This window comes from Electrophorus electricus, chromosome 1 (assembly GCF_041902795.1).
Source record: "Electrophorus electricus isolate QZ-2024a chromosome 1, ASM4190279v1, whole genome shotgun sequence".
Classification (NCBI taxonomy): domain Eukaryota; kingdom Metazoa; phylum Chordata; class Actinopteri; order Gymnotiformes; family Gymnotidae; genus Electrophorus; species Electrophorus electricus.
This window is the reverse complement of record NC_137497.1, coordinates 5,844,901-5,870,154: the sequence shown is the minus strand read 5'-3', so window position 1 is coordinate 5,870,154 and position 25,254 is coordinate 5,844,901. Positions and strand designations below refer to the sequence as shown.

The window sequence follows — 25,254 nt, the reverse complement described above, 5'->3', positions numbered from 1 at the left end:
ACAATTTCCAGATATGACCAAAAATACAAATTTAAATTATTAGATTTTAAGTATAGTTGACTAGATATTCCATTCTTTAAGACTACACCAAACTAAATAAACTTTGCATGTTTCTACAATTACATTTCAAGCACCTCAGCAGTTGGACATGATGTTTAACTGACAAAAACCTTACAGATGACTGAGAGTGCAGTAACATGGAGATCCTGCAGGACAAGGAGCATGATAAGCATGATGACAACATACTGAAAGTGTTTCTGTGTGTATTTCCAGAATTCTGGGGGCCTTCTGACTACCTCTACCAAATAGTCCTGACACACAAACAGGTTTGGCACGATATCCACACAGTGCCAAACAGCCAGTTTACAGCCCTTGCACTGCACTGAGAGAGAGAGAGAGAGAGAGAGAGAGAGAGAGAGAGAATGAGAGAGAATGAACAATCATCTGGACTGTAGATCAATAATTTTATAAAGGTGTATAGCCAATAATATTGAATCATTTTCATGTCCTCATCCATACCTCATCACTCTGTTTCACTTTCTTTACCAAAAAAAGATTAAACATTTCTTAAAACATTGAGTTCCTGGGAAATGTCATCTTGACAACAGCATGTGTCTCTCCAGTGGTATTTCGCTCCAGTGGCTGATGCTTGTTGGCACAGATGCTGGTTTTTGCACTTTTCCTTGATAACATTCCGGATGTACTCATCTTTGGCACGTAGAAGCTGACATCCATTTTTCCCCAAAACAAGCTGGAACATAGACACATCTGACCAGTCTTTTGGTCCATCTCAGATGACTTCTGCCCCAGAGAACTCACTGGCATTTCTGCTCAAAATTAATATATGGCTTTCTCTTTGCATAATACAGATTCAGCATGTATTTTATTGCGGTAGCAGACTACGTTATTGACACTTATTTTCCAAAGTACTCCTGAGCCCATGTAGCCATCATGGCAGCATGATGGTTTCTAACAATAACACCTGAGGGCTCATTGGTCACACACATTCACCGGTGGTTTTGCCCTTGGCCTTTATGCACCAAGATTTCCCCTCACTCCCTGGATCTTTTTTCAGGATCAAATTTGGTCACAAGCTCCATCTCTCTTCACTTGAAGGTGCTATGGTTGAAAAGGTGTCTTCTAGCATTACTGGGAGTGCAGGAATGGGCTTCAAATATTTCAAAAGTGCATCTAAAGAGGGTACAGGGGTATGTGTGACCATTGGATGTTACAATATATTAATAAAAAACTGAATGTTGAAACCAATCTAATAATAGCGCCTAAGTCACATAGTCTATAACATTCTAAACACAAACAGCAATAATAATGCAAAGACTTACATCTGTCAAGGACAAAAGGAAAGACAATTTTCTTAACAATTGTAAGCAGAGCTAACATTGCGTAGCTAGCTTAGTTAACTAGGCTAAGATGTCAATAAAATTGTTTGCCTGGCTCCTTCAAGCAGAACGTATATGGTTTCACTAACATAACTCTAAACTTTGAAAAAGACACCTTTTCTTCTGTTTCCCTCATGAATTTAAGGAGTAACTGACGATAACTCCTGCAAGCTAGCCAAACATTAAATTAAATGAAACATTATCTAGCTAACCAAGGCAGCATTTATACATATTATGACAGTAACATCAGGAAGATGATCCTAAAAACAGAATGGATCAGAAACACTGAAGGCAAAGACTATTGGGACAGAGAAACCAGGCCACCCATAAGATCTTCAAAGCTAGTGTTGCTATATTAATGTCACGCTTCAATCAGACTGAAGGCGAGGAAGAACATTCGGAACATTTATCACTAAACACCAGCACAATCAGTACTACTAAAATGAAATACTATCATATAAAATTCACAACATGATGCACCAAGAGGCAGACCCATTTTAGCATATCCATTGTGATTTTAGATGACACTCTGACACATTTTAACCTTATACAGAGAAATCTACTACTATTCTGAAAAAAAGAAGAGGATATATTTACTTGCATAATTATGTTGTCAGTAAAGCTATATAATTTTCATTCTCGTATAATAAAAAAATAAAGCGAAGGGAATGCTATTCAGCACATTAAAGTCATATTAATATAAGGCTTCAATAATTCTGATGAATGCTATAAATGTACCCAGTGGCTACTTTATTAGGAGCGAATACCTTAGTCTTGTTTAATTTGACCTGATACTAGTACCACTGTTGTATCCAGAACCAGGGTTATTATCATTTATTAATGATCAGCGAAAAAAAATGTACTCATAAACTAAAATAAAAAATAAAAATGACGGGTTTTAAAAATATGGAAACTGAATCGAAACAATAATGATCACTACAACAGGGATAAAAACTAAACATAATTATAGAGGGGAAAAAAAATTGTTTTTTAATTTAACTATGGATTTATAGAAGTGGATTCCTTATATCAAAAACTAAAATGTCACTCAGTATCATATATATTTCCATGACAAAACAATCTGTACCCTGCCTGACTATACTCAGCTGTTTCTCGTTTATGTACGTGTATTTAAGCAGATTCAATGCATTTCCTGTTTGCGAGGTATTGCTTTTCTTTAACATTCTTAATCAGTGTTTTCTTTGGACTGCTTTATCGTATACTCGACCCTGACTTGTTTGGATTTGGTCTGGTTGGTTTTGCCTTTCTAGTGCTGTTTTCTTGCCTGCCTGATTTTGATCGTCACCTTCCCCGAGTTCGCTTTTGAGACACCTGTAATATTTTGGCCCTTTCTATGGATTCTGACTTATGCCTGTATACTGTTTTCACTTGGGATTTTCCCTCCTCTCAGTAAACCAATATCGCAAAACTTTATCCGCGATCATCTGAGCACTTCTGCCAATGTTACAGTTGTTGATAGGGTTAAACCTGGGGGGCGGAGCCTGGAGTGCCCCTCGTCTACCCAGTGCTTTCTAACACACCTCATTCTGCTCACGATGGACTGCATAAATAGCTGAGGTGCTGAATCAGATGTTGTAGCACAGGGTCAACACTAGATGGCGTGCCACACTGTTGCATCTAAAACCCTCAAATGTTTCAGATTCATGAGCAAGAGAAAAAAACAGTAGCACAGTTCATATAAAGAATGTGGTTTTCTGATAAGAGTTTAAGAGTTTACATTTCATCAGTAAATTTGAGATTTTAAGGCTGAATATATGTAACGATTGTTTGTTACTAAACTGGTCTGTCACCACAAAAAAGTAAATCCTGCAGCAGGAAATATTTCCATGAGACCCCACAGACATCAGGAGATGTCTCTACAGCTCTTCAGTCTCAATAGACTCAAAACAAATTTTACAGAAATCCAGATATAAAAACCTTAATGAACCAAAGGAGTTTTCACCTGGATGTTACAAAGGTGCAGCAAGGAAATAATTTCTGGGAAGGCCTAAAAAAGAAGCTTTCCAACTTTTACTGATACCGGATAACAGTACAGTCTGTTGTGAAGACCTGCAATCACATCACTGCCAGCAATTCTGAGCACTGTTATCTGCTCATTGCTGTCCTGGTTTGTTGTTTGCTATGTAAGTTGTTCAGGGTTATATTATCTTTGCATGGTGCTCCTGTTTCCATATTCCCCCAGTTTACTGAAGATGTTCAGGGACAGTTAAAATAATTTTAGGTCTTCACATATGAATTCTAGATGTTGTCCCTGCAAAATGTTGTACTATTTCACTCCTGAGCTGAGTGTTTCAGGACTAGAATGCGTCGATCTCTTATTAAGTGCTTGTGGATCATGGTTATACCTGCACTTTCTTATACCCTTCAGTACCTCATACAGGCACAGCTGAATTACTGTAGTTGATGTTAGATGAAGGCAACTTCACTTTGTACATGATCTGGAATTTTGTATGAAACACAGTCATAGAGATTATTATGAAAAGTCTCTATATTTAAGCAGCTATGGTATTAAATTTTTCTTTCAAAAATTATACACTTGTCTTTGTCTAATATATATTTTCAGTTACAAAACCTTATAAAAGGCCTGACATATTTGGTCTCTGTTTTCTGCCTTTATATCTGCTAAAAACTGAAATTCCTGTCAAATCTTTCAGATCTATACACTCTGTTATTTATGTACTTGTATATGACATTTTTTCAGTAGTGTGAGATGCATGCTGAAGATTGTTGACCACAGAGATATGAAAGCTTCCATTTCGTTCTTCAGCTGCATGCTGACAAAATGTTGCCAGAGGTCACACTGTGTCATTTACACACTTATTTTTTTCTTTTTTTTTCAGTTGTGCAAAATGAGCTTTGGTGTATTTTAACCACAGAGATGTGAGAGCTTCCATTCTGTTCTTAGTTCAGCCACAAGCTAAAAAGAAATGTTGCCAGAGGTCACAGATAAATATTAACCACCAACGTGGTTTATACACAGATCAATGCAGGGCTAACAATAGAAGTTTGAATGAGAGTTAATTAGACACATGCCGCATGTTGTCTAGATGTAACAGAAAATAACTGTTATTAAGCTTTATTTATACATCCATTCTTTCATTTTCATTTAAGTACATTTCATACATTTATTGTTTCAATTTTATCTGAATAAATTGTCATAATGTTCATAATGGAACGAAACCAAACAGTGATTCTAGACCTACTTGTTCCTTACAGTGACTGATAGCAAATGTCCTTCCTGGATATGTAACACTGATTAACAATTTCCGTCAAGTTCTTATTTACATGAATATCAAAATCTCATGTAATTAATTAATGTTCCGAACAAAGAAATTGCTGGATATCATATACAACAACATGTATGGCAGTATCTGAAAAAAAGCTTTATCAGTAAATCTGCATTAAACAGTAAACCTGTAAAGTTTATTTATGTGAATATGAGAAGTTACGAGAGTAGTTAAATTGTTGTTTGGGTGTTTATCATGCATCAGGGCGTGTGTAAAAATGGGTCACAGTCTTGTTGGTGAAGACCACAAAGACCATAACATACTGGCACACACATGTGGGCAGTCGTCTTTGTTTTAAGTATGATTTTATGTGAAAAGTAACACAGGCTGAAATATGTTCATGATATATGAATAAAATAATCACCTGAAACACCCTAGACACAATATCTCTGGTTATCTCTAACCTTTCTTCTGGTTTCTCTTGTAGGGAAAAGACAAAGCATTTTCATTTGTCTGTTTGATTAAGTATGTATTTATTCTGCCTCAAACACATGGGACTTTGTTCCAAAACTATAATCACTCCTGCCTACTCCACTAGATACATTAAGCAATACAATTGTTTAAAAGAGCTCATTTTTCAAAAATCAGCACAACATATTTAAAACTGATTAATTTAGTTATTTCATCTTTCAAGTAATATTAATTACTTTCAGTTTAAATAACAAGATCTTTTTAACAAAGGTGACAATTTATAATAAAATTCAATTTATTCCATTATTCCATTATTTACAGTGTGAATAGAAGGTAATTTAAGGTAGCTTGGTTTCATAACTTTTAAAGTGGACAGAAATTATTCTGACCTCTAGTTCAGCAAGTGTGATGACAGTAAAAATAATCAGAGAAACTCATGGTGTTTTAATATAATATAAAGTCATTTCGTATGATTTATTGAAACAGAAGATTGAAGATAATGACCAGATTAAATAGACTTTAATAAAGTAAATGTCACTAAAACTAAATAAATGTCACTAAGACTAAATGTCACTAACAATAAATATAGAACTGAAGATTCCAAATGCAATTAATCTTCTCAAACAGCAAGTCACAACAATTTAAACTGAGATTGTTTTTCTGTTTGGAACACAGTTATATATACATCAGTCACCATCACATATGATATCATGCCAATAATATAAAAGGAGTTACATGGTAAAAAAAGTTCTGTGCATAGCCGATCTGTTGGCATAATAACACAGGAGTCGTTAACATAGAGCATACCCTGGTGTCATACTGTGGTACCCAAATTATTAATAACAGTAATAATATCCTCATGATTTTCTGTAGACAGTTATGACTAACTGAACATTAGGTTTTTAAACAGATAATCTGAACAACTCTTGGATTAAAGGATTTTATTTAGTTACATTCTGAACACATGCTGGCCCCAATTACACACACACACAAAAAAGTATTTTATTCTAGACTGTGTATAATCAATCACCATGAATAAAAGTAACTTACTCTCCATTCTCCATCACACTCCATAATTTCCTAAGGTTACTCCAGTTTATGATACATCACATCAATTCCTGACAGTGCTTACAGATTTTTTGAAAGTCTCTTTTTATTTTGTGTTCAGTGACATTGCCACTGTTCTCTGTTTGTGTTTGTCAGAACTAGAGAGTACAGACATGAAGCATATGATTGAGAGCACAGTGAGTATAGCCTCTTGTGGCTGTAGTCTCTTAAAACAATGAAGCATGTAAAGCTGTTACAAACAGTGAATTAATGATGTATAACTTTGTCATATCACAGTACACTGCTAGTGTCTAACTGAAGAATACACAATCTGAGGGAGTTTTATTGGTTCTGTCCCTTATGCATCGAGGGAGAGAAGCCTCCAACTTCTCTCTCACATGAGTTCATATACCGCCATCATTCCCCGTTGTTCTCTCATGAGCTAATCTCGTGACTCCAGGTGCCAGGCCTCTCAACCGTCCTTGGACATTCTTTTCTGCTAAAAACAAGTTGTTACTCCCTGCTGCTGCACCCCTGCCCAGCAACAGTTAAGCGATAACTGTCATACTCCATCACTTCTCTATTCGCATTTCTTGCGGACTGGTCAAGGTGAGGGCAAAGGTCACATAAAGGTCACATATTCCTTAGTCCTCCTTTAAGCAAGCATTAAGCATTTTCCCTCACAGAGCAACATCAGGGTTTTCTGTCAATTTCTATGAATTTCTAAGCATATTTATAAATATGCATAGATGTATGCTGTATGCATACTGAACCTAGAGTGCTTCTAGCAAATTCTGTGTATTGTTGCAGAGCTGTTTTTTTCTTTTTATGTCAAATAGATAGTTTGTTATTACAGTCAAATACAATGTGCAGTCCATAGTGAGATGAAATGACATTTATCCTGAGTTATAGTTTAATTTGGGTTAAGTTGTGGCTGGATTTCAGCAACTGGATTTGGACAAAATCATTGCCATCATTCCACATTGGCACATTAGCTGAATGAAAGTAGTGTAGGTTAAGACCGGGCCATCACTCATTTGCCATCTGGGTAGGAAGCTGGAAAAAACAATGAAACAAATGCCAAAAAGCAGGCTTAACTAAATAGGAGTTAACACTAACAAGCCCAACTAAGAGTTAACACTAGCAGGACCTGGGGAACTATTTTGTGAACTTCCCCAACTAGAAAACTATGTAGCTCAAGGTGGGCTTTAAACCACCACTCTCAGGGATACCAAGCCAGCACAGTAACACTAAAACTGATTTGACCACCTGTTCACAATAGCCAGAAATGTATCTATAAAAAAAGAGATCTCCCATTCTCTAAATAAGCACCAGGATATGAAACACAATGATTTAGTTAGCAATTCCTTTCACAAAATAGAAAGGTTTTATACAGTATCTTGTATTGGTTAATGTGTGCCATTAACCATTCAGTTAGGCTGTGAAGCACTACAGGTTATTAGCCATAAACCAAGAGGCTGCATGCTGGTTAACTCCAGCATTGTCAACACTAGCATTACTGAAATTTCTCAGTTCTGAGGACATTTTTTTTCGTCAGAGGATATTTCTTGGTTCTCAGCACCTGCCAACCATCAGTGGACCATCAGGTAAATTTTATGTTGTAAATGCCTGACAGAGAAGCATTAAAGTACTATATTGTGCATTTAGAAAGAAGCCTTATATTTCCTGGGTGTGACTGGATATATGTTGTAAAATGATTTACTGTTCCACTCCTGGTCTGTACATTTCATTCCTAAAGACTGCGTAGATCTATTGCAATTGCTGGTGGATACTTACGCTTTGCAGATCACTTCAGTACATCATACAGGAACATATTAATTACTTAATGTAAGATGAAGGAAAATTTACATTTTACATATGAAACACAGACATACCAATCATTCTGAAATGTGTCTATACATAAGCAACGGTATTAAAAATGAAGTTTTTATTATTTTTCCAAAACCTGTACACGTCTTTAACATATACTGTACATGTCTTTAACATATATTGTCAGTTACAATATATTATTAAGTGGTAAAGACCTGACATATTTGATCTGTGTTTTATGCCTTTACATCAGCTAAAACCTGAAACATTTATAAAACCTTTCAGTTAAATACACTGTCATTTATACTGGACATTTCTTTCAGTAGTGTGAGATGTATTTTAACCACAAAGATGAGAGCTTCTATTCTGTTCTTAGTTCAGCTGCAAGTTGAGAGAAATTCACCAGAGGTCGCAGTTGAATATCAACCACCTGTGATGTGGGAGGCGAGGCAAGATGCAAAGAAGAGCCGTGGTTCACACGACACAGACGTTTATTAACCCACAGAACAAATCGAAACGAAACACGAAGAAAATTAAGCACTAACACTACTTACTTGACACTTTTATCCAAAGTAACTTACAATTATGAGCTGTACTAATGCTTACATTATAATTTTAGTTAAAAGGGGTAGGGTTGCTTTAATTTTTAAATTAAGTTAATCTGGGTTTAATCTCTGGGTTTAATCTCATTGTGAGTTTAGCATTTAATTTACCAATGTGGAGCAAATTAGACATAACACATGCTGTCAAATGATATTAAAAGAAAATAAATAATTGTTATTATGACTTTGTGATACATACATCTATACTTTCACTTTTATCTAATTAAATACATCTATTGTTTTCATTTTATCTGAATAATGACCCATGGGGGTCCAAGTAAAACTACATCTACAAGTGACTGCAGATCTGAAAGTGACTGGATAACAGGTTTTGTGGTATTCTTATCCCCAACATCTCATTAAGTCATACATTAATGCATTAAACAAAACGATTGGTGGATATTATAGTATAATGAGTTATTTTTTATTAAAATAAATATCTTTGTTTTTTTATATTCATAAGGTAACTAATTTATCAAGTAAAATGATCTGATCTCAATTAAGTCTGTCACGTCCACAGAGCGGAGCGTTCCCCGTTTCCCGGGCAACCTAGCCCGGGTTTTCGTCAGTCTCTATGGTTCCCTGTCTCCTCCCTTTTAGTCTCCAGATGTTCCGAGTTTGTCCCAAATTGTAGTATTATTTAAACCACGTTCCTAGGTCATTTGTTTGTCCGTCATAGTTTCGGTAATGTGTCTTTCATGGTTTCTGTTTAGTTCTCGTTTCTCCTCACTCATTGTGTTTCTAGTAAGATCCCGTTTGTCCTCGCTCCTATGTGTTTAGTTAGCTCTCATTTGTCTTCGCTCATTTGTGTTTCGTTATCTCCTGTTTTATCTCGCTACTCATTCCTCGCCCCGCGTTCTCATGTTTTCTCCTTGCACTCTTTGTTTAGTTTCCCTTGCTACCTGTTGCTTTTTTTGTTTAGTTTTGTTACGTGTATCTTCGTCGTGAATATTGTTTGTTTATCTTACGTAGCCCAATTCTACGTTATTCCCGCTTGTCTGAGTCTTTATTCTCATCGTTTAGTCTTCCCTAAGTGTACACCCCCCTGTTCCCGTACTCACCTTGTTAGTCTGTTTTCTTATGTTAACCTGTCTGTTCTGTTTTTTTTTTCCTGTGATTGTTTGTTTGTTATTAAATCTGTTATTTATCTATTTATTTCTTTATTTGTTTATTTATTTAATTCTATTTGTCACTCTCAATATGGCATCTCTCGTTAGTTCCGTTCCGCATACGATCCAAGGCGCAAGCACCTCGCAAATGTGTTCGAACATCATCCCACCCCCATTACAAAGTCACCATCCCGGTGTCACTGCACTGTGAATGGAAGTTCACCAATGAGAGTTTGGTTCCTGAGCTTTCTTGTAAAATTGACATTTACACTAGTTCTCACATCTAATGCAATATGAAGATGGTATAATTAGCAAAAATATTTCACACTACTAAAATATTCCAGGCCCTAGGCCCGTTATCTTCAGTTATCTCACCGTTTGCACAAATCGATCTTCTTGTTAAAGGACAAAGCTTTCATCTGTTTGTTCTATGTGGTAGTTATGCCAGAGACAGATTCACTTCTCCATTCTGTGCATTTTTTAAACAATTTATTGTATTAATATGAGGATCAAATAATGAACTGAATAAGTCAAGGTGCAATTTTAATTAAAATAAAAATATCATTTTAACAGAGGCAACGAATTTATCATGTTGCAAAATCTGAGCTTAATAAATGCAAAATCCCATTGTCATTGCAGTATGATTACAGGTTATCAGAGCTTGGTTTGTTCACTTTCTTTTAATGTGGTTATCGAAATTATCAATAATTCATCCACATATATGATCATACTTAAGTCCTAGAGAACTTGATATTTTCACATGATGTAAAGACCTTTCATGTGATTTATTACAATAGAACATTGCAGCAAAAACAGAGCACAGAGAATACACTTTAATAAAAATGGAGTAAAGAATCCAGTCACATATTTCATCTTTTCAAACATCAAATCAAAACAAGACAAAGCATTTTCTCTTTGGAACACATTTTATACATATGAGCCAACACACAAATCAAGTCAATAATATAGCTAAAACAGATACACATAAAAGAAAGTGTATTTACATTGTAATGTCAGTGTACCCACATTTGTGAGACACCGTATACATTTGTACTTTTCTTGTACTTCCTTGTTTTGTAACAAAATGCTTTTCTACACAAACACAGACAAATACAAATAAAACCAAACCATAAAAATTAACAAAAAAGCAACTACTCATATTTAAAGGACTAAATAGTCCATTTTAAAAATACAAAAGGATGTGCATAAAGTTAGATTTTAAGTCTTTAGCTCCATTGCTGAAGTGTTTAACCGTAACAATAAATTAACCTTTTGGTATGACAACTGGGTCTGTGGATAATCTGAACACCTCTCTGTTTAAAGGGTTTTGTTTACAGACTGAACACAAGTTGGCCCAAAATACATGCAAAAAAATAAATTCTAGATCAGTAAACTACAGGTATGAAATGTGAATCAGTGTGAATATAATAACTCACTTTCCACCCTTGCATTGGTCACATCAAATCCCCCTGGGTTAATCCAGTTTGTGACACATCACACTCAGTGCTCAGTTACAACAGTGTTTAAAGATCTTCAAAACAGCCTCTAATGTTTTTGCATTTGATGACACTGACACTGTTTACTACATGCAAAACTACACTGTTTACTATATGTACAAAGTAAAGCTACATGATGTGTGATTACTATTCATGAACTACTGTGTTAATAATGTATATAAAGCTGCTCCAAACAGTGTAGGAACAGTGTATAACCTTGTTCTGCTCCAATACACTGTTAGGGTCTTACTGTAGAATAGACAACCTGAGGATCCACCATTTCACCATATCCCACTACCCTATCAGAGAACTGTACAGTACTACGCAGTTCACTGAGTTAGGATCCTGCTCCTGTTAAAAGTCAAGATGTAATAAAAAATATTAGTCACATTAAAACAAGTAACAGAGGAATTAATTAACACTGTGTAATGTTTTTAAAATTGAAAATAATGATATATTATGTTATATTATATTATTTCCTTAACTGTTTAATTGTGTAGCTATTTCTGTAAATTTAAGAATAGCACACCAAAATCTTTCCCTTTCAAATGTAAAATAATCCAGTGGCTGAAGATCTTTTAGTTTATAAACAGTGGAGACACTTTCTATTCTGACCCACAATATGCTACAATGCTTCTTGTTATGTATTTATTTGTTTTGAATATTTACTTGAGTAGAATTTAATCTTGTTTGTCTATTTGATCTATGTAATCCTATATAATTCCTTCATGGTAATTGTAAACTAAAGCACACTGGTATTTTCCTAGAGTTTACATTTTACCGAGTTAACACAAAGCCATATTTCATCAACTCTATTGTAAATTTGTGTGGATTTCATGCATTTTCCATGTATGTTCAGAATTACCTCTTTGTGTTGTTTAACTTTAGAGCCAGTTACTGTAGAAAACAGACAAAATAGTCAAAGGAATTTAGCTGTGGATGTAGAACTGAGTGTAAATATTATATACATGATATCATATATGATAGAACAACATGATATGAGCATAAATATGAAGTGTGTGTGTGTGTGTGTGGGTGTCATATATATACAGAAGAGGTTAATGGATGATCTTTAAACAGCAGTATCAGCAGTACCGTCTCTGTGCTGTTTTATCCTCTTCAGCAAGACCAGAAGAACACCGATGAGAATCACAATCACAGCACTGAACACCAACGTCAGCATGACTACATCTGAAGAGCAGTGAGCTGAAGAAGATTAAAAGAATGTTAAGAATTATTCATTTAGAATGTTAAGAGTAAAGAGTTCTTTTGAAATCTGTATATGTGACAGCCCGATGTGGTTGATCTCATTCTTGCAGCTGATTCACATTTATGTTTTAAAAACCAGAATGCAAACAGCAAAATGAAGAGAGCATGATCCATATCCAATTACTTAAACAAAAAACAGAAAATGATCAGCAGAAGAAAATGAGAATACAAACCTTCAGAACTGCTGTTGAAAAGTGTTTCATTTCGTTCTGAAAAACATTGTTTATTGATTAATACAGTTACATGTAGAACATGTCATGAAGCATACCCATTTTTAATCAATCATGCTATATAAATGTTTGTTAATGAGTAATGTAATGTGACTGCACAGAAAGTTACCTGTCACTTGTAAATATGTTGCATTGCTGAAGGAAATTAAGTCTCTCGGCTGAGTGCCACAGTAATAAAGTCCTGAATCAGTGTGATTAACTGCTTTTATTGTCAGAGAGATGTTCTGGGAGTTTACAGTCATCACAATTCGTTTACTTTGATTGACAAAATAGCAGAGGCTGCTTGGAGAAAATATTTTGTAATATTGGCAAGAAATGTAAACTGGCACAGAACTATCTGTGTGCTTAAACCAGTATACGTAAGTTGATGTTGTTTGTTCACTCTGGTACCAAATGGTAACATCATCACGAGGTTCTGCCACCAATACTAGAGTGACTGGAGAGCCCAGAGTCACTGGGAGCAAATCTGCAATCCAAAAAATGAAAAATAAACACAACCTGTTTGAGGATAACAGTATAAAAACATTCAGCCTTAACCATGAACACCTGAAAAATCATCTTTATCTTGATGACTTCTTCAAAACAATGTTTTACTCTCTCTGTTTCATAATGTAAATGAGATTAGTATTACTTACCAACGCCATGGAACAGGAGAAACAGAAGTAATATACAAACCATTCCTGCTATCAGACATGAAGAGGAAATGTGACTTGTCATATCAAACTCTGCGTTATATAGTTGGAGGTGTGGCTTATGCATTAAATAAAAATTCATAAACTGCAATAATTTCAGTGGAAAATAATATATGTATTTTGCAACACATAAATAAATAGATAATACACAAAAAAAGGGATCACGTCATACATTCATACAGTATTACATACGTTCCTGTAAATAGTCCCTTGCCATATTGTGTCATGTGGTCACAGGTCTTCAGTGTCACTGCTGTCAGCCAGCATCATTATAGATGTAGTAAAGACAAACACTACTAGAGCTTGTCTTCATGACCTTTAATACAAGTACAGGTTGAATCTAAAAGTCACATGGGATTGGTACACCGCTCATATGCAACAAAACATACAAAACATTTGTAACATGAATGCAAAACATTCTTTGATGTGTAGAACTGACTTATAGCCTAGAACCCTGCATAAGATTATTGTATTTGTATTGTCAGTGATAATTTCAGAGTCAGAGGATCACAGTGATAGTAATGGGATGAGGGGATCAGTCACAGTGATAGTAATGGGGTGAGGGGATCACTCACAATGGTATTAATGGGATGAGGGGATCAGTCAGAGGAATGAAAAGGAGTTGATGAGCCAGTGAAGCATGTTCACAGTTAGTCTGTATGGTCATGTCTAGTGGTGCATGAATGCCATTCTTCTCAGTCCAGGTGTGAGTACGAGTACAAAATCTTTTAGTATTTACTGATATCATACCAATACTCATATCAATAAAGATAGATAGATAGATAGATAGATAGATAGATAGATAGATAGATAGATAGATAGATAGATAGATAGATAGATAGATAGATAGATAGATAGACAGACAACTTTATTAATCCCAGAGGGAAATTAAAAATATAGATAAAAAATCTGCTTTGGTCCAGTCACCAAACAGGAAACACATTTCTAACATGGACCAGTGAATGAGTTGAAATGTAGTGGAATGTTTAAATTTAAGTGTGAGTTCATATTAACATGGGTCCTTCAGTTTAGATAAAGATAAATACACAATATTAACTTAATTCACGGGGCTTGCTATTTGGGCTCTGCACATTACAAATGTGCCAAAGTCTCTCACTGTAAGTGACTGACTTGTTATTTTCACTGAAATATGGTGGTCTGTAGACATTGTTTAGCTGACATTTGCTGTAGCATTATTTACTGCTGTATGCTGCTATCAGTGGAGTCCTTGTGCTCAGTACAAGGACAGTTTAAGGTTTCTTGTATTCCAGGAAGAAGGTTTCTCATGGTGCTGTTGTCTCTGATCACATTACCAACACCTTCTGCTGTGTACTATAGATGGCCTAGGTACCCTGTACTGGTGTGAGCTGTTAAACATACACACAGGAGTGTGGGTGTTGTGTGTATCAGTGTGAGCTGTTATACTCCTGTAAAGGCATGTGTGCGGGGTGTTGTATGTGTCACTGTGAGCTGTTATACCCCCATACAGGCAGGAGTGTGGGGTGTTGTGTGTATCAGTGTGAGATGTTATACCCCTGTACAGGCAGGATTGTGTGGCGCTGTTTGATGAAACAGCCTGCAGTTGTTTTGTGATGTTAAATGGACATTTGCTGTTAGAAGCTGAGCCACCAGCATCTCCCAGGTTTGTCCACCAATGGCATGTTCCACATAACACATATGTTGATGATGTCCTGGTCTGTCTGTTTGTTTGTTTGTTTCTATGTTGCCATGGTGGTCATGCTAAATTTAGTTGTCTAACCAAGCTCAGGTTTTTGCTGTGGTTAGTAGCTTTCTCACCACACTCCCATCACAGCTCAGGGCTGTGTGATGTTGGAGTGGGTGGGACGTTCACAAGACAAAAGGGTTTCCATTAGAGCTCTTTAGTGAAGGTTTCAGACCATTTAGTTCCAGCACCCCAACTACCCTAATCGGTTCAGTGCTGCAGCCTGTAATGAGTCTCTAATACTACTGTGCTGTGCATCAATATAAGAACAAGCAGCTTGATTCTGATTGGGTAATACAATAACTCTTTATCGACTACAATATGCCTACAGTATCCATATTTAGGATTGAAGTAAGTTATTTTCAGCCTCTCACATCTTGTTTTAATGTTAGAGCACCAAGTGCCCCTTGCACCACTGTCAGTTTCAATGCCACATGCATGGAAACTCGAATCCCTGTCATTCTAGAGACAATAAGACCATAGAGACCAACTCCAGAAATCAGCTGAACACTGGGGGAAAACATCAGAAACAAACAAGTGCCCAGGTGACAGTAAAGTGTGGTATATACCAAGGAGATGCATCAAAAGTATGGTGAATATACCAAGGAGATGCTTCATAAAGTGTGGTGTATATACCAAGGAGATGCACCAAAAAGTGTGGTGTATATACCAAAGAGATGCATCATAAAGTGTGGTGTATATACCAAGGAGATACATAATAAAGTGTGATATATGCACTGTCCCCACTGCTGTTCTGCATAGGCCTGAATTCCACTTAACAAGATCACCAGTAAGACTGGATATGGATACAAATTCAGGAGCAGAGCTACAATCAGCCACCTCCAGTACATGAATAACACCAAGGTTCACTTCACTATGGAAAGGGACATATACTGAATCGTTATTCCTCCTGATGTACAGAAAGGACATTGGAAAGTCATTTGGACTAGAGAAGTGTGGTTGGCTGATAATTAAAAGATGAAAGAGTTTTTCCTCTACATGATCAGGAAAGAGTTTTTCCTCTACATGCCCTGACAGTAATCATATGTATATATGCACAATTAAGGAAACACAAATCAGATTTGTGCCTCCTTGTAATTTTAATGTGGCTTTAGTGTTTCAACAAAGGCCCATTCTGTCACCTGATATAAAACAGGTTTCTATATGTATAAACAGGCCTTATTTTACCAGCATACACTCTGAAGGTGTTGTGTAGGCCTGTTTTAACAGATCTCCTCAAGTGAACTTTGTGATCAGTAAACATTTGCTTGTGGAAGTGAAAGGAGTATCTAGTGAGAACAGAAATTGAGTGGTTTTGATGCAGTGTGAGGAATAAACTGGGGGTCCATGTTGAGGTTGGAAAATATTTAGACCACAGTGTGTAAAAGAGCAGAATGGCTAGAATGACTGCTATGTACACAGCCACAGCCTTTGATGTGCTTAAAAGTGTTTGTTTGTTTGCTGCTCATGCAAAGACATGCACAGACAGACATGCACACATGCCTACAGATCTGTTTCCATCACACAGTGCCGTGAACAAAAATACATAAAAGACCACAGCTAAATTGCAGTTCTGTTTGATATTAACATGGTAATTAATAAATGGAATATTTGGGATTCTGATCCAATACAAAAGCATTACAGATGAATGCATATTGTAACTGGACGCACCCCCCACCCACAAGTCACGTGGTACGGCCTGCCGTGTGCGGCAGAGTACAAACTCTTGTTTGTAGCCACACCCCCGTGATGGCACGCACCTGCACAGGGTTTAACATTGAGTGTTTGTTAGTCTATTTAAACCCCTGTCAGTGCGTGCCTTAGTGTTGGTCATTGTTTGTTAGAGTCTGAGTAGTATGTTAGTATTCATGTTTGTGTAGCCATTATTATTATTTGTATAATCTATGTCAATGTTACAGTCTTTATCATTAGCGTTGGTGTTTATGTTTACTGTTAATGTTATGTGTGAGTGCCACTATTGTCCTATATGTTTAATGTCATTAAATGTTGCACATAGTCAAGGGAGTCTGTGCGTCCTGTTCCGCACCCTGCGGCACTAGGGCCATCACACATATTCTCTCAATACAGTCCATAAACATGGATTCACAAGTTGTACATCATTTAATCAGCCTTACTTTGCACAGAATTCTGCCACTTTGATTACCATAGTAACCCCCAAAGTACTGTAAGCATCTCCAAACACTAAGCCAGACAGCAATACACAAACATGTACGTCCATGCTACAGCATCCATCCACCAGCTATTTAACATGTGGTGATCTGGGTTCTATCACTGGAACATAGCCAGGAGTCCCCAAGATCATGACTGACTGTGCTTTCATTGGGTGGGAAGGATGGGTTAGTCATGCTCTCTCTAAGTTTCAGTTTACTTTACATGTTCATGCTGCTGTAATCCACTGAGCTAGTTAGTTTGTACTAAATGCAATAGTTTATTAAGAGTATATTTAGAATGTAGTAGTTTACTATTATTTTTCTTGTGTGTTTATAGACCATATCAGCGCACATCACATTATATCATAGAAGTATGGCGCTAGGTCAGTGATACTGTGGTGGATAGGATTTTGGACCGCCAATCGCAAGGTTGTGGGTTTGAATTTCAGCTCTGCCATGCTGCCAACTGTTGGGCTCTTGAGCAAATATTTTAACCCTCTCAGCTCCAGGTGTGCTGTACAATGGCAGGCATGTTTTCTGACACCAGCTCAAAGAAGCTAAGATATGGAAAGAGAAATATAACATTGTACAGTACACATGTACAAATACAGTATATATATATTTATAACCAAATAAAGGCATTCAATCTGGCCTAAATCCTAATCTAGCAGCATACAAGCATATTAAACTACACTGCATTTTACTCAGTTGTGAGCATTGCAATTTAACAAATGTCAGACTGCACCAGGAGAAGTATTGCATTCTGTCTGGATGCTCTGTAATCATTCAGTAAATTAAGTTTATTCCACACTGACTATTGTGTTTTCCTGGGCAGGCCTTCCCAGTTTGATGTCTATCTATGATTAAGTGGGGACAGCCTTTAAAGTGAGATCAAGAAACTTCCCCTACAGAAGTCATGTCCAGCACCATAGTACTTTGGTGGAAGGGACCTTGGCCTTCCTCTGTGGCTCTGGAAGTATTATACTCCATCAGTCATGGAACTTTGACACTGAGCCACTGAGCTGGTCCCAGGTTTCTGTGTGGATCATCGAAGTCCCAGGAGCCTTATGGCCCTATGAGGTGTTTCACTTCCATCTCCAGCTCTGGGAAGACCAGCCACATTCTCCAAACAGGAAGCAACATGGATCACTTCCAGGGGTGATTTATTTGAAGAGTTCTGTTAGTGTCAGACATGTTACTGTTGCAGAAGTAACTTCGGTTGCTATAGCTACCGGCTCTTTACTAATGGCTCTGAAGCCCCAGGCCTCCTCACTGCTATGAATAATCATTATTTGCTGGAGTCTTCTGTGAAAGTTCATACTAAAATGATATATGCAAATTAAAAATAAATGAAAAATGAAAGGCACACTAACATAAATGGATTTACTGATTCAAACTGACAATTTTCTTTCATTAATTGGTTTCATGGGTAAAGTGTGAGTGTCACATTTTTTTAAGTACCTCTTCCTAGTCATGCAGTGGTAATGCATCATCAAGAAAAGCATTCGCCCTGGTCTCAGGCTCCATCCATCCTCACTGTCAGACGCATTGTGTCATTTTACAGTTCTGGATATTTTGGATTTATTTCACTGTTTTGTCCTGAAAATTTTAAATCTGACTGGTTATACAAGGTACTGAAGTGCCCCTCAGATGGATAAAAAAAATCTCGCAAGGTGGTTGTGTATTTATTTTCATATTGGTAGCTCCATTATTCTTTCCATGTGAATGAAAGGAGTTGAACTGTTCAGCTCCAGGACTCTATCCATCCTCACCCTTAGGCATTATGTTGCTGCAGTGTTATAGCTATACTGGATATAGTCCACACTTTTGGCCTGAAAAATAACCTGAAATACCTGTCAGTCAGCTGGAAAAAGAACAAGCAACCAGGAGTGTTTGAACTGCTCTTAAGTAGGCAGGAGGACAAGAATGGAAATTCACATCGATTATCCCTCTGGTGGCCCTCTGCTGGTCCTCTACCCAGTGCTTACTAATAAACCTCATTCAGCGCAGAAGGACTTAATACAAAGCTGAGGCGCTGAATCAGGTGTTGTGGCACAGGGTCTCCACTAGATGGTGGGCCAAAGCAGCATTTGTTTATTTCTGCAATACTTCTGTTGAAGGTAACATGTCCTGCTAATAAAACAAGACACTTATGAGTCTAAAAACATTCAGATCCTGAGCAAGAAAACAAAATCCACATATACATACAAAATATGTTTTTGTAACACATATGTTGTTATATTTCACCAACAAATGTGAGATTTTAAGGCTGATGTTAAAACCTGTAAAATATTTTTAGATATAATGATTTTTTGCTACTAAATGTGTTTGTACACACAGCAGGGAGGTGAAAGTAATTACTAGTTCATTATCAGACATTATATTTTATGTCTGTTTTATTGTACTGTGTGCCTTGTAGCTGTGTAAATGCATTCAGAGAGCATTAGCTAAAATTCAGTTTCTGTGGTAGACAGTAAACTGTGATTTGTTAACAAATATAGTGCCAGTTTCCCTGTTTTCAAAGGGGAAAAGGCCTGTGATGGTTCATCTGTTGTCTACCTATTCATAAGCTGACATGTCTGTCCAGCATGTCAAACCTGACATGTCTGTCCAACCTTTCAGTTATAAACACACTATCATTTAAACACAATTTTACTTTCAAAAATTGTACACTTCTGTTTGTCTAATATATTTTGTCAGTTACAAAAGCTTATAAAAGGCCTGACATAGTTGGTCTCTGTTTTCTGCCTTTACATCTGCTAAAACCTGAAATGCCTGTCAAATCTTTCAGATCTATACACTGTGTTATTTATATACTTGTATATGACATTTTCTTTCAGTAGTGTGAGATGCATGCTGAAGTTTGTTGACCACAGAGATATGAAAGCTTCCCTTCTGTTCTTCAGCTGCATGCTGAGAAAATGTTGGCAGAGGTCACACTGTGTCATTTACACACTTGTTTTTGTCTTTTTTTCAGTTGTGCAAAATGAGCTCTGGTGTATTTTAACCACAGAGATGTGAGAGCTTCCATTCTGTTCTTAGTTCAGTCGCAAGCTGAAGAAATGTTGCCAGAGGCCACATTTGAATATTAACCACCAACCTGGTTTATACACAGATCAGTGCAGGGGTAAGAAAGGAAGTTATAATGAGAGTTAGTAGTGTACATAATTTACATAATGTCATGGACCGCTCGCCTCCCACTCGTTGTTCCACTTGGGCCACACACGTTACACATAAATGTTTTGAAAATGAAAGTGACAATTACTTGCACATCCATTCTTTCATTTTTATTTAGATACATTTAATACATTTATTGTTTCACTTTTTATCTGAATAAATTCTCATAATGTTCATAATGGAACTAAACCAGTGACTCTAGACCTACATATTCATGAGAGAGAATGATAGCAAATGTCATTCCTGTATATGTAACACTGATTAATGATTTCTGTGGCATTCTCGTTTCATTAATAGCAGAATGTAATGCAATAAATTAATGTGCAAAACAAAGAAATCAGTAAATATAATTTACAACAAATGTATTACAATATCTGCAGAAAATGGCTCTCTCAGTAAATCTGTATTAAACAGTAAACCTGTAAAGTTTACATATGTGATTATGGAAAGAGAAGTGAAGAGTGTAAGTAGGAAAATTGGTGTTTGGGTGTTTGTCATGCAGCAAGCAGTGTGTGAAAATGGCTGGAGGTCATAGTCTCATAGGAGACCACAAAGACCATGATGGACTGAAGCCAGACACACACATGTTGCCAACACTCTTTGTTTCAAATATGATGTTACATCAAAAGTAATGGACTGGAATATGTTGATATGAAAAATGAAATATGAAGATCACTTAGTAAAAAAATCACCTGATAATTCTTGTTGTTCCTCTTTTTTGTAGAAGACCAAGCCTTCCATTTGTCTGTTTGATTACGTCTGTATTTATTCTGCCTCAAACAGCAACAAAAGGGCTTTAGAACAATCACTTTTAGAACAATCACTACTGTCTCCTCCACCAGATATACTGAGCAATGCAATTTTTTAAAGTTAATTTTATTAATGTTAGGACATGTTTAGAAGTTAAGTCACTACATGTTTCAAGTAACATTCAATTTTGAATTTTTTTTTTTTCCAAAGGTGACAAATGTATTTTTTTGAATAATCATAGATTTATGATAAAATTCCCGATTATTTACATTGTGAATAGAAATTAACTTACGGTAGCTTGGTTTCAAAATTTTCTGTTACTTTGAACAGAGAAATCAGATCTAACCTCTAACACTTCAGCAAGTGCGATGAGTCAGTAGATATGAAGTAACTCATGTTGTTTTCACATAATATAAAGCCTTTTCATATGATTTAATACTTATTTCATGAAATTTACACCACAACAAATCAAACTGGGCCTTTTCTGTTTGGAACACATTTATATGTGTATCAGTCATCATCACAACATCATGTTTTAGTAATTTAGCTCACGTAAAAACATCCGTGTAAACACACACACACACACACACACACACACACACACACACACACACACACACACACACACACATTTTTAATATGTATCATTTACCCCTCTGCTTTAAGCATTTTATTTAGTTATAGAGTGAACACATGCTGTAAAAAAAAAAAAAATAATAAAAAAAAAAATATATATATATATTTTTTTTCTTTTTTTTTTCTTTTTTCTTTACACTATGAACAGCAAATTACCATGAATATAAGTAACATACTCTCCATTCTTGCACTGGTCACATCAACCTCCCAAATTAATCCAGTTTGTGGTACATCACATTAACTGCTCAAATGCAATTACAGATCTTCAAATAGTAACTGATGCTTTTGTGTTCGAGGACACAGACACTTTTCTCTGGTTGTGTTTGTCAAAACTAGAGAGTACAGATATGAAAAATATGGCAGAGATCACAGCCTCTTATGGCTGTTGTTGGTTAAAATAATTAACTATGTAAAGCTGTTCCAAACAATGAAGGAATGATGTATAACTTTGTTCTATCACAGTACACTGCTAGTGTCTTACTGAAGAATACACAACCTCAGTGTCCACCACTTCAGTATGTCTCCCTGATTTCTTGATTTTCTTTTCAGAAAACTGTAGAGCAGCATATTTAGAATCTTGCTCCTGCAATAGTACAAAAAAACTACAACTGATGATAAATTCTTTTATCAATGGTGTATTCCTTTAATCAATACTAATATCCAAATTCACTGTATTATTATAGTCATGAAATTAAATCTGATTCTTTATATATTTTATAATTCCTTATTTGTAAAAGTGCTACTGTTCCAAAACCTTTCTAATTTGATCACAATTAGTTAGACTGCTTTTGGAGAAATTTAAGAACATGTTAAATAAATCTTCTCCTAAATAAATGTGTTCTTTCTTTTTCTTTCTTTCCATATATATGTGGGTTTCAAATATCATGTATTTTCATAATTACCTCTTTCTTTTGTTGTACTTTATCGTCAGTTTCTGTAAGAATCAGTCAAAAGAACTTAGCTCTATTATTAATATAACATTAACAATATAACATAGTTTTTTAGTTTTTGTTCTGAGTTGTATTTTTGAACATGCATAAAATCTTAATGGATCAGTTTTAAACAGCAGTATCAGCTGTACCGTCTTGGTGTTGTTTTCTCCTCTTCAACATGACTAGAAGAACACTGATGAGAATCACAATCACACCACCGAACACCACTGTCAGCATGAAGTAGACTTTGGAAAAGCAGTGAGCTTGAGAAGAGATTTAAAGAAAGGAGTTATTTTTTATATCTGTACATTTGAATTTGCACTGAATTTCATCTACGTCTTTCAGTTAATTATTTACAATCAAATTTTAAACAGCAGAATATAAATACTGAAATTAAGAGAGGATCATTCAATATATGATTATGAATGAATATTAGATCACAAACCTACAGAACTGGTCTTGGATGGTGTTTCACTTTTCTCTAGAAAGCAACAACAACAAAAAACAGTTTAATGATTTATTAAATTTCATGTATTTAATATTAACCATAATTTTACTTCTCTATAGTGCATAACTATTGATTATCAAATATGTCATATAAATATTGTAATGTAATGTGATTCTTTTGCACAGAAAGTTACCTGATCAGCTAAAGTATATAACAAGATATAACAAACCTTCTTCAAATTTTCTTTTGAAATGTGTTTCATTTCGCTCTGAAACAAAATTTTTTATTGACTAAGACAGTCACATGATTCAATAAAGGACATCACAATGCGGAATCATCATTAAAACAACATAAATATCTGTAAATGAGTAATGTAATGAGATTCATCACAAAATGTTACCTATCACTTGTAAATAAGTAGCATTGCTGAAGGAAATGTGAGTGCTTCGCGGAATGCCACAGTAATACAGTCCCGAATCAGTATAATTCACTCCAGTTATTGTCAGAGAGGTGTTCTGGGAGTTTACAGTCATCACAATATGTTTACTTTGATTAACAAGAGAACAGGGTCCTGATGGATAATATTTTAAATACAACTGGCACGCAACATGATGTGGCACAGAATGATCTGTTTGCTTGAACCAATATATGTGACCTGGTTCTATCTGGTTATACTGGTTCCAAATGGTGACATCATTACCAGGTTCTGCCACCATTATTAAAGTGTCTGGAGAGCCCAGAGTCACTGCAATCAAATCTGTAACCCATAAATAAACAAAAATAGAAATAAACATGAACTGTCCGAGGGGGGCAGTATAAAAACATTCATCTGAAAAAGTATAATCTTTATGACTTCTTCAAAACAATAAAGTTGGTTCTCTCTATTTAATGTAAATGAAATGAATATTACTTACCCGTGCCATGAAAAAAGAGAATCAGAACTGAAATACAAGCCATCACTGTTATCGGAGTAGACACGAAGAGGAAATGTGACGTGAATAAAAATGTGCTTTATATTGTAGGAGGTGTGGCTTATACAATACTAAAAATGAGTCATCATTTTTGTGTAAATATAAAATATGTAATTAATAACAAATAAATAAACAGATCATAATAGACTTTGACAATAGATAATAAAGATGAAAATAAATAAATTTCATCATTAATTAATGTCCCCAAGTGCTCCTGTCAAGACTTGGACAACCTTGGTTTTAACTTTCCACATTCTATATATATTTTTTTTCTCTTTCTGACTCTAGTATTTATCCAATGTATCATCTTCCTTCATTTATAATATTACTACCATTTTGGACTATCATACTTACCACCACTGCTGTTTTTCTGGTAGTTATCTATTGATTATGTGTTTAGTTCACTGTGACTTTGTCTTAAGTCTGTCTCTTAAATCTCACCAAAGCTTAATTTTGGAATGATTGCTTCTACAAACATTTGTGAAAGAATGGGTGACTCTCAGGAACTCAGTGAATTCCAGTGTGGTACCGTGATAGAATGCCACCTGTGCAAGATGTCCAGTCGTGATATTTCCTCTCTATCAAATATTCCACAGTCAACTGTCAGTGGTATTATAACAAAGTGGAAGTGATTGGGAATGACAGCAACTCAGCCATGAAGTAGTAGGCCACGAAAAAGGACAGTGGGGTCTATCACATCACCAAGCGCAATGCAAAGCATCGGATGCGGTGGTGTAGAGCACGCCGCCACTGGATTCTAGAGCAGTGGAGACGTTTTCTCTGGAGTGATGAATCACGCTTCTCTGTCTGGCAATCTGATGGATGAGTCTGGGTTTGGTAGTTGCCAGGAGAACCGTTCTTGTCTGACTGCATTGTGCCAAGTGGAAAGTTTGGTGGAGGGGGGATTATGGTTTGGGGTTGTTTTTCGGGAGTTGGGCTCTGCCCCTTAGTTCCAGTGAAATGAACTGCTAATGCTTCAGCATACCAAGATATTTTGGACTGTTTCATGCTTCCAACTTTGTGCACCAGTGCACAAAGCAAGGTCTATAAAGACA

The 25,254-nt window shown here is 36.0% G+C and overlaps 1 protein-coding gene and 1 long non-coding RNA gene across 3 annotated transcripts; both read right to left on the bottom strand.

Annotated features, from left to right (window-relative positions):
• Positions 1-10,763: 10,763 nt before the first annotated feature.
• LOC145656922 (uncharacterized) lies at positions 10,764-12,336 on the bottom strand. The gene is made up of 3 exons (XR_014122546.1): positions 12,296-12,336; positions 12,066-12,097; positions 10,764-11,551 (listed from the first exon to the last, which is right to left on the bottom strand). It is a non-coding gene; the product is annotated as an uncharacterized LOC145656922 (long non-coding RNA).
• An 8,751-nt stretch (positions 12,337-21,087) lies between these two features.
• Positions 21,088-24,193, bottom strand: LOC118241377 (uncharacterized). 2 transcript variants are annotated; one of them, XM_035526258.2, is made up of 7 exons: positions 24,143-24,193; positions 23,629-23,985; positions 23,458-23,496; positions 23,226-23,261; positions 22,930-23,043; positions 22,751-22,782; positions 21,088-22,431 (listed from the first exon to the last, which is right to left on the bottom strand). In XM_035526258.2, the coding sequence occupies exons 1-7, from the start codon at positions 24,183-24,185 to the stop codon at positions 22,318-22,320; spliced, it is 735 nt and encodes a 244-aa protein (XP_035382151.2). In that variant the 5' UTR covers positions 24,186-24,193; the 3' UTR covers positions 21,088-22,317. The 2 variants fall into 2 exon arrangements, with proteins under 2 accessions (XP_035382151.2, XP_081566036.1); XM_081709910.1 differs by lacking the exon at positions 23,629-23,985.
• Positions 24,194-25,254: the final 1,061 nt, after the last annotated feature.

Coding starts and splice junctions, on each gene's coding strand:
- LOC118241377 (XM_035526258.2), bottom strand. CDS start 24,185: ATGGCTTGTATTTCAGTTCTGATTCTCTTTTTTCATGGCACGG. Junction 23,044..23,225: donor ATCCAAGACCAGTTCTGTAG/GTTTGTGATCTA, acceptor TCTCTTCTCAAG/CTCACTGCTTTTCCAAAGTC. Junction 22,783..22,929: donor GAGAAAACAACACCAAGACG/GTACAGCTGATA, acceptor TGATTCTTACAG/AAACTGACGATAAAGTACAA.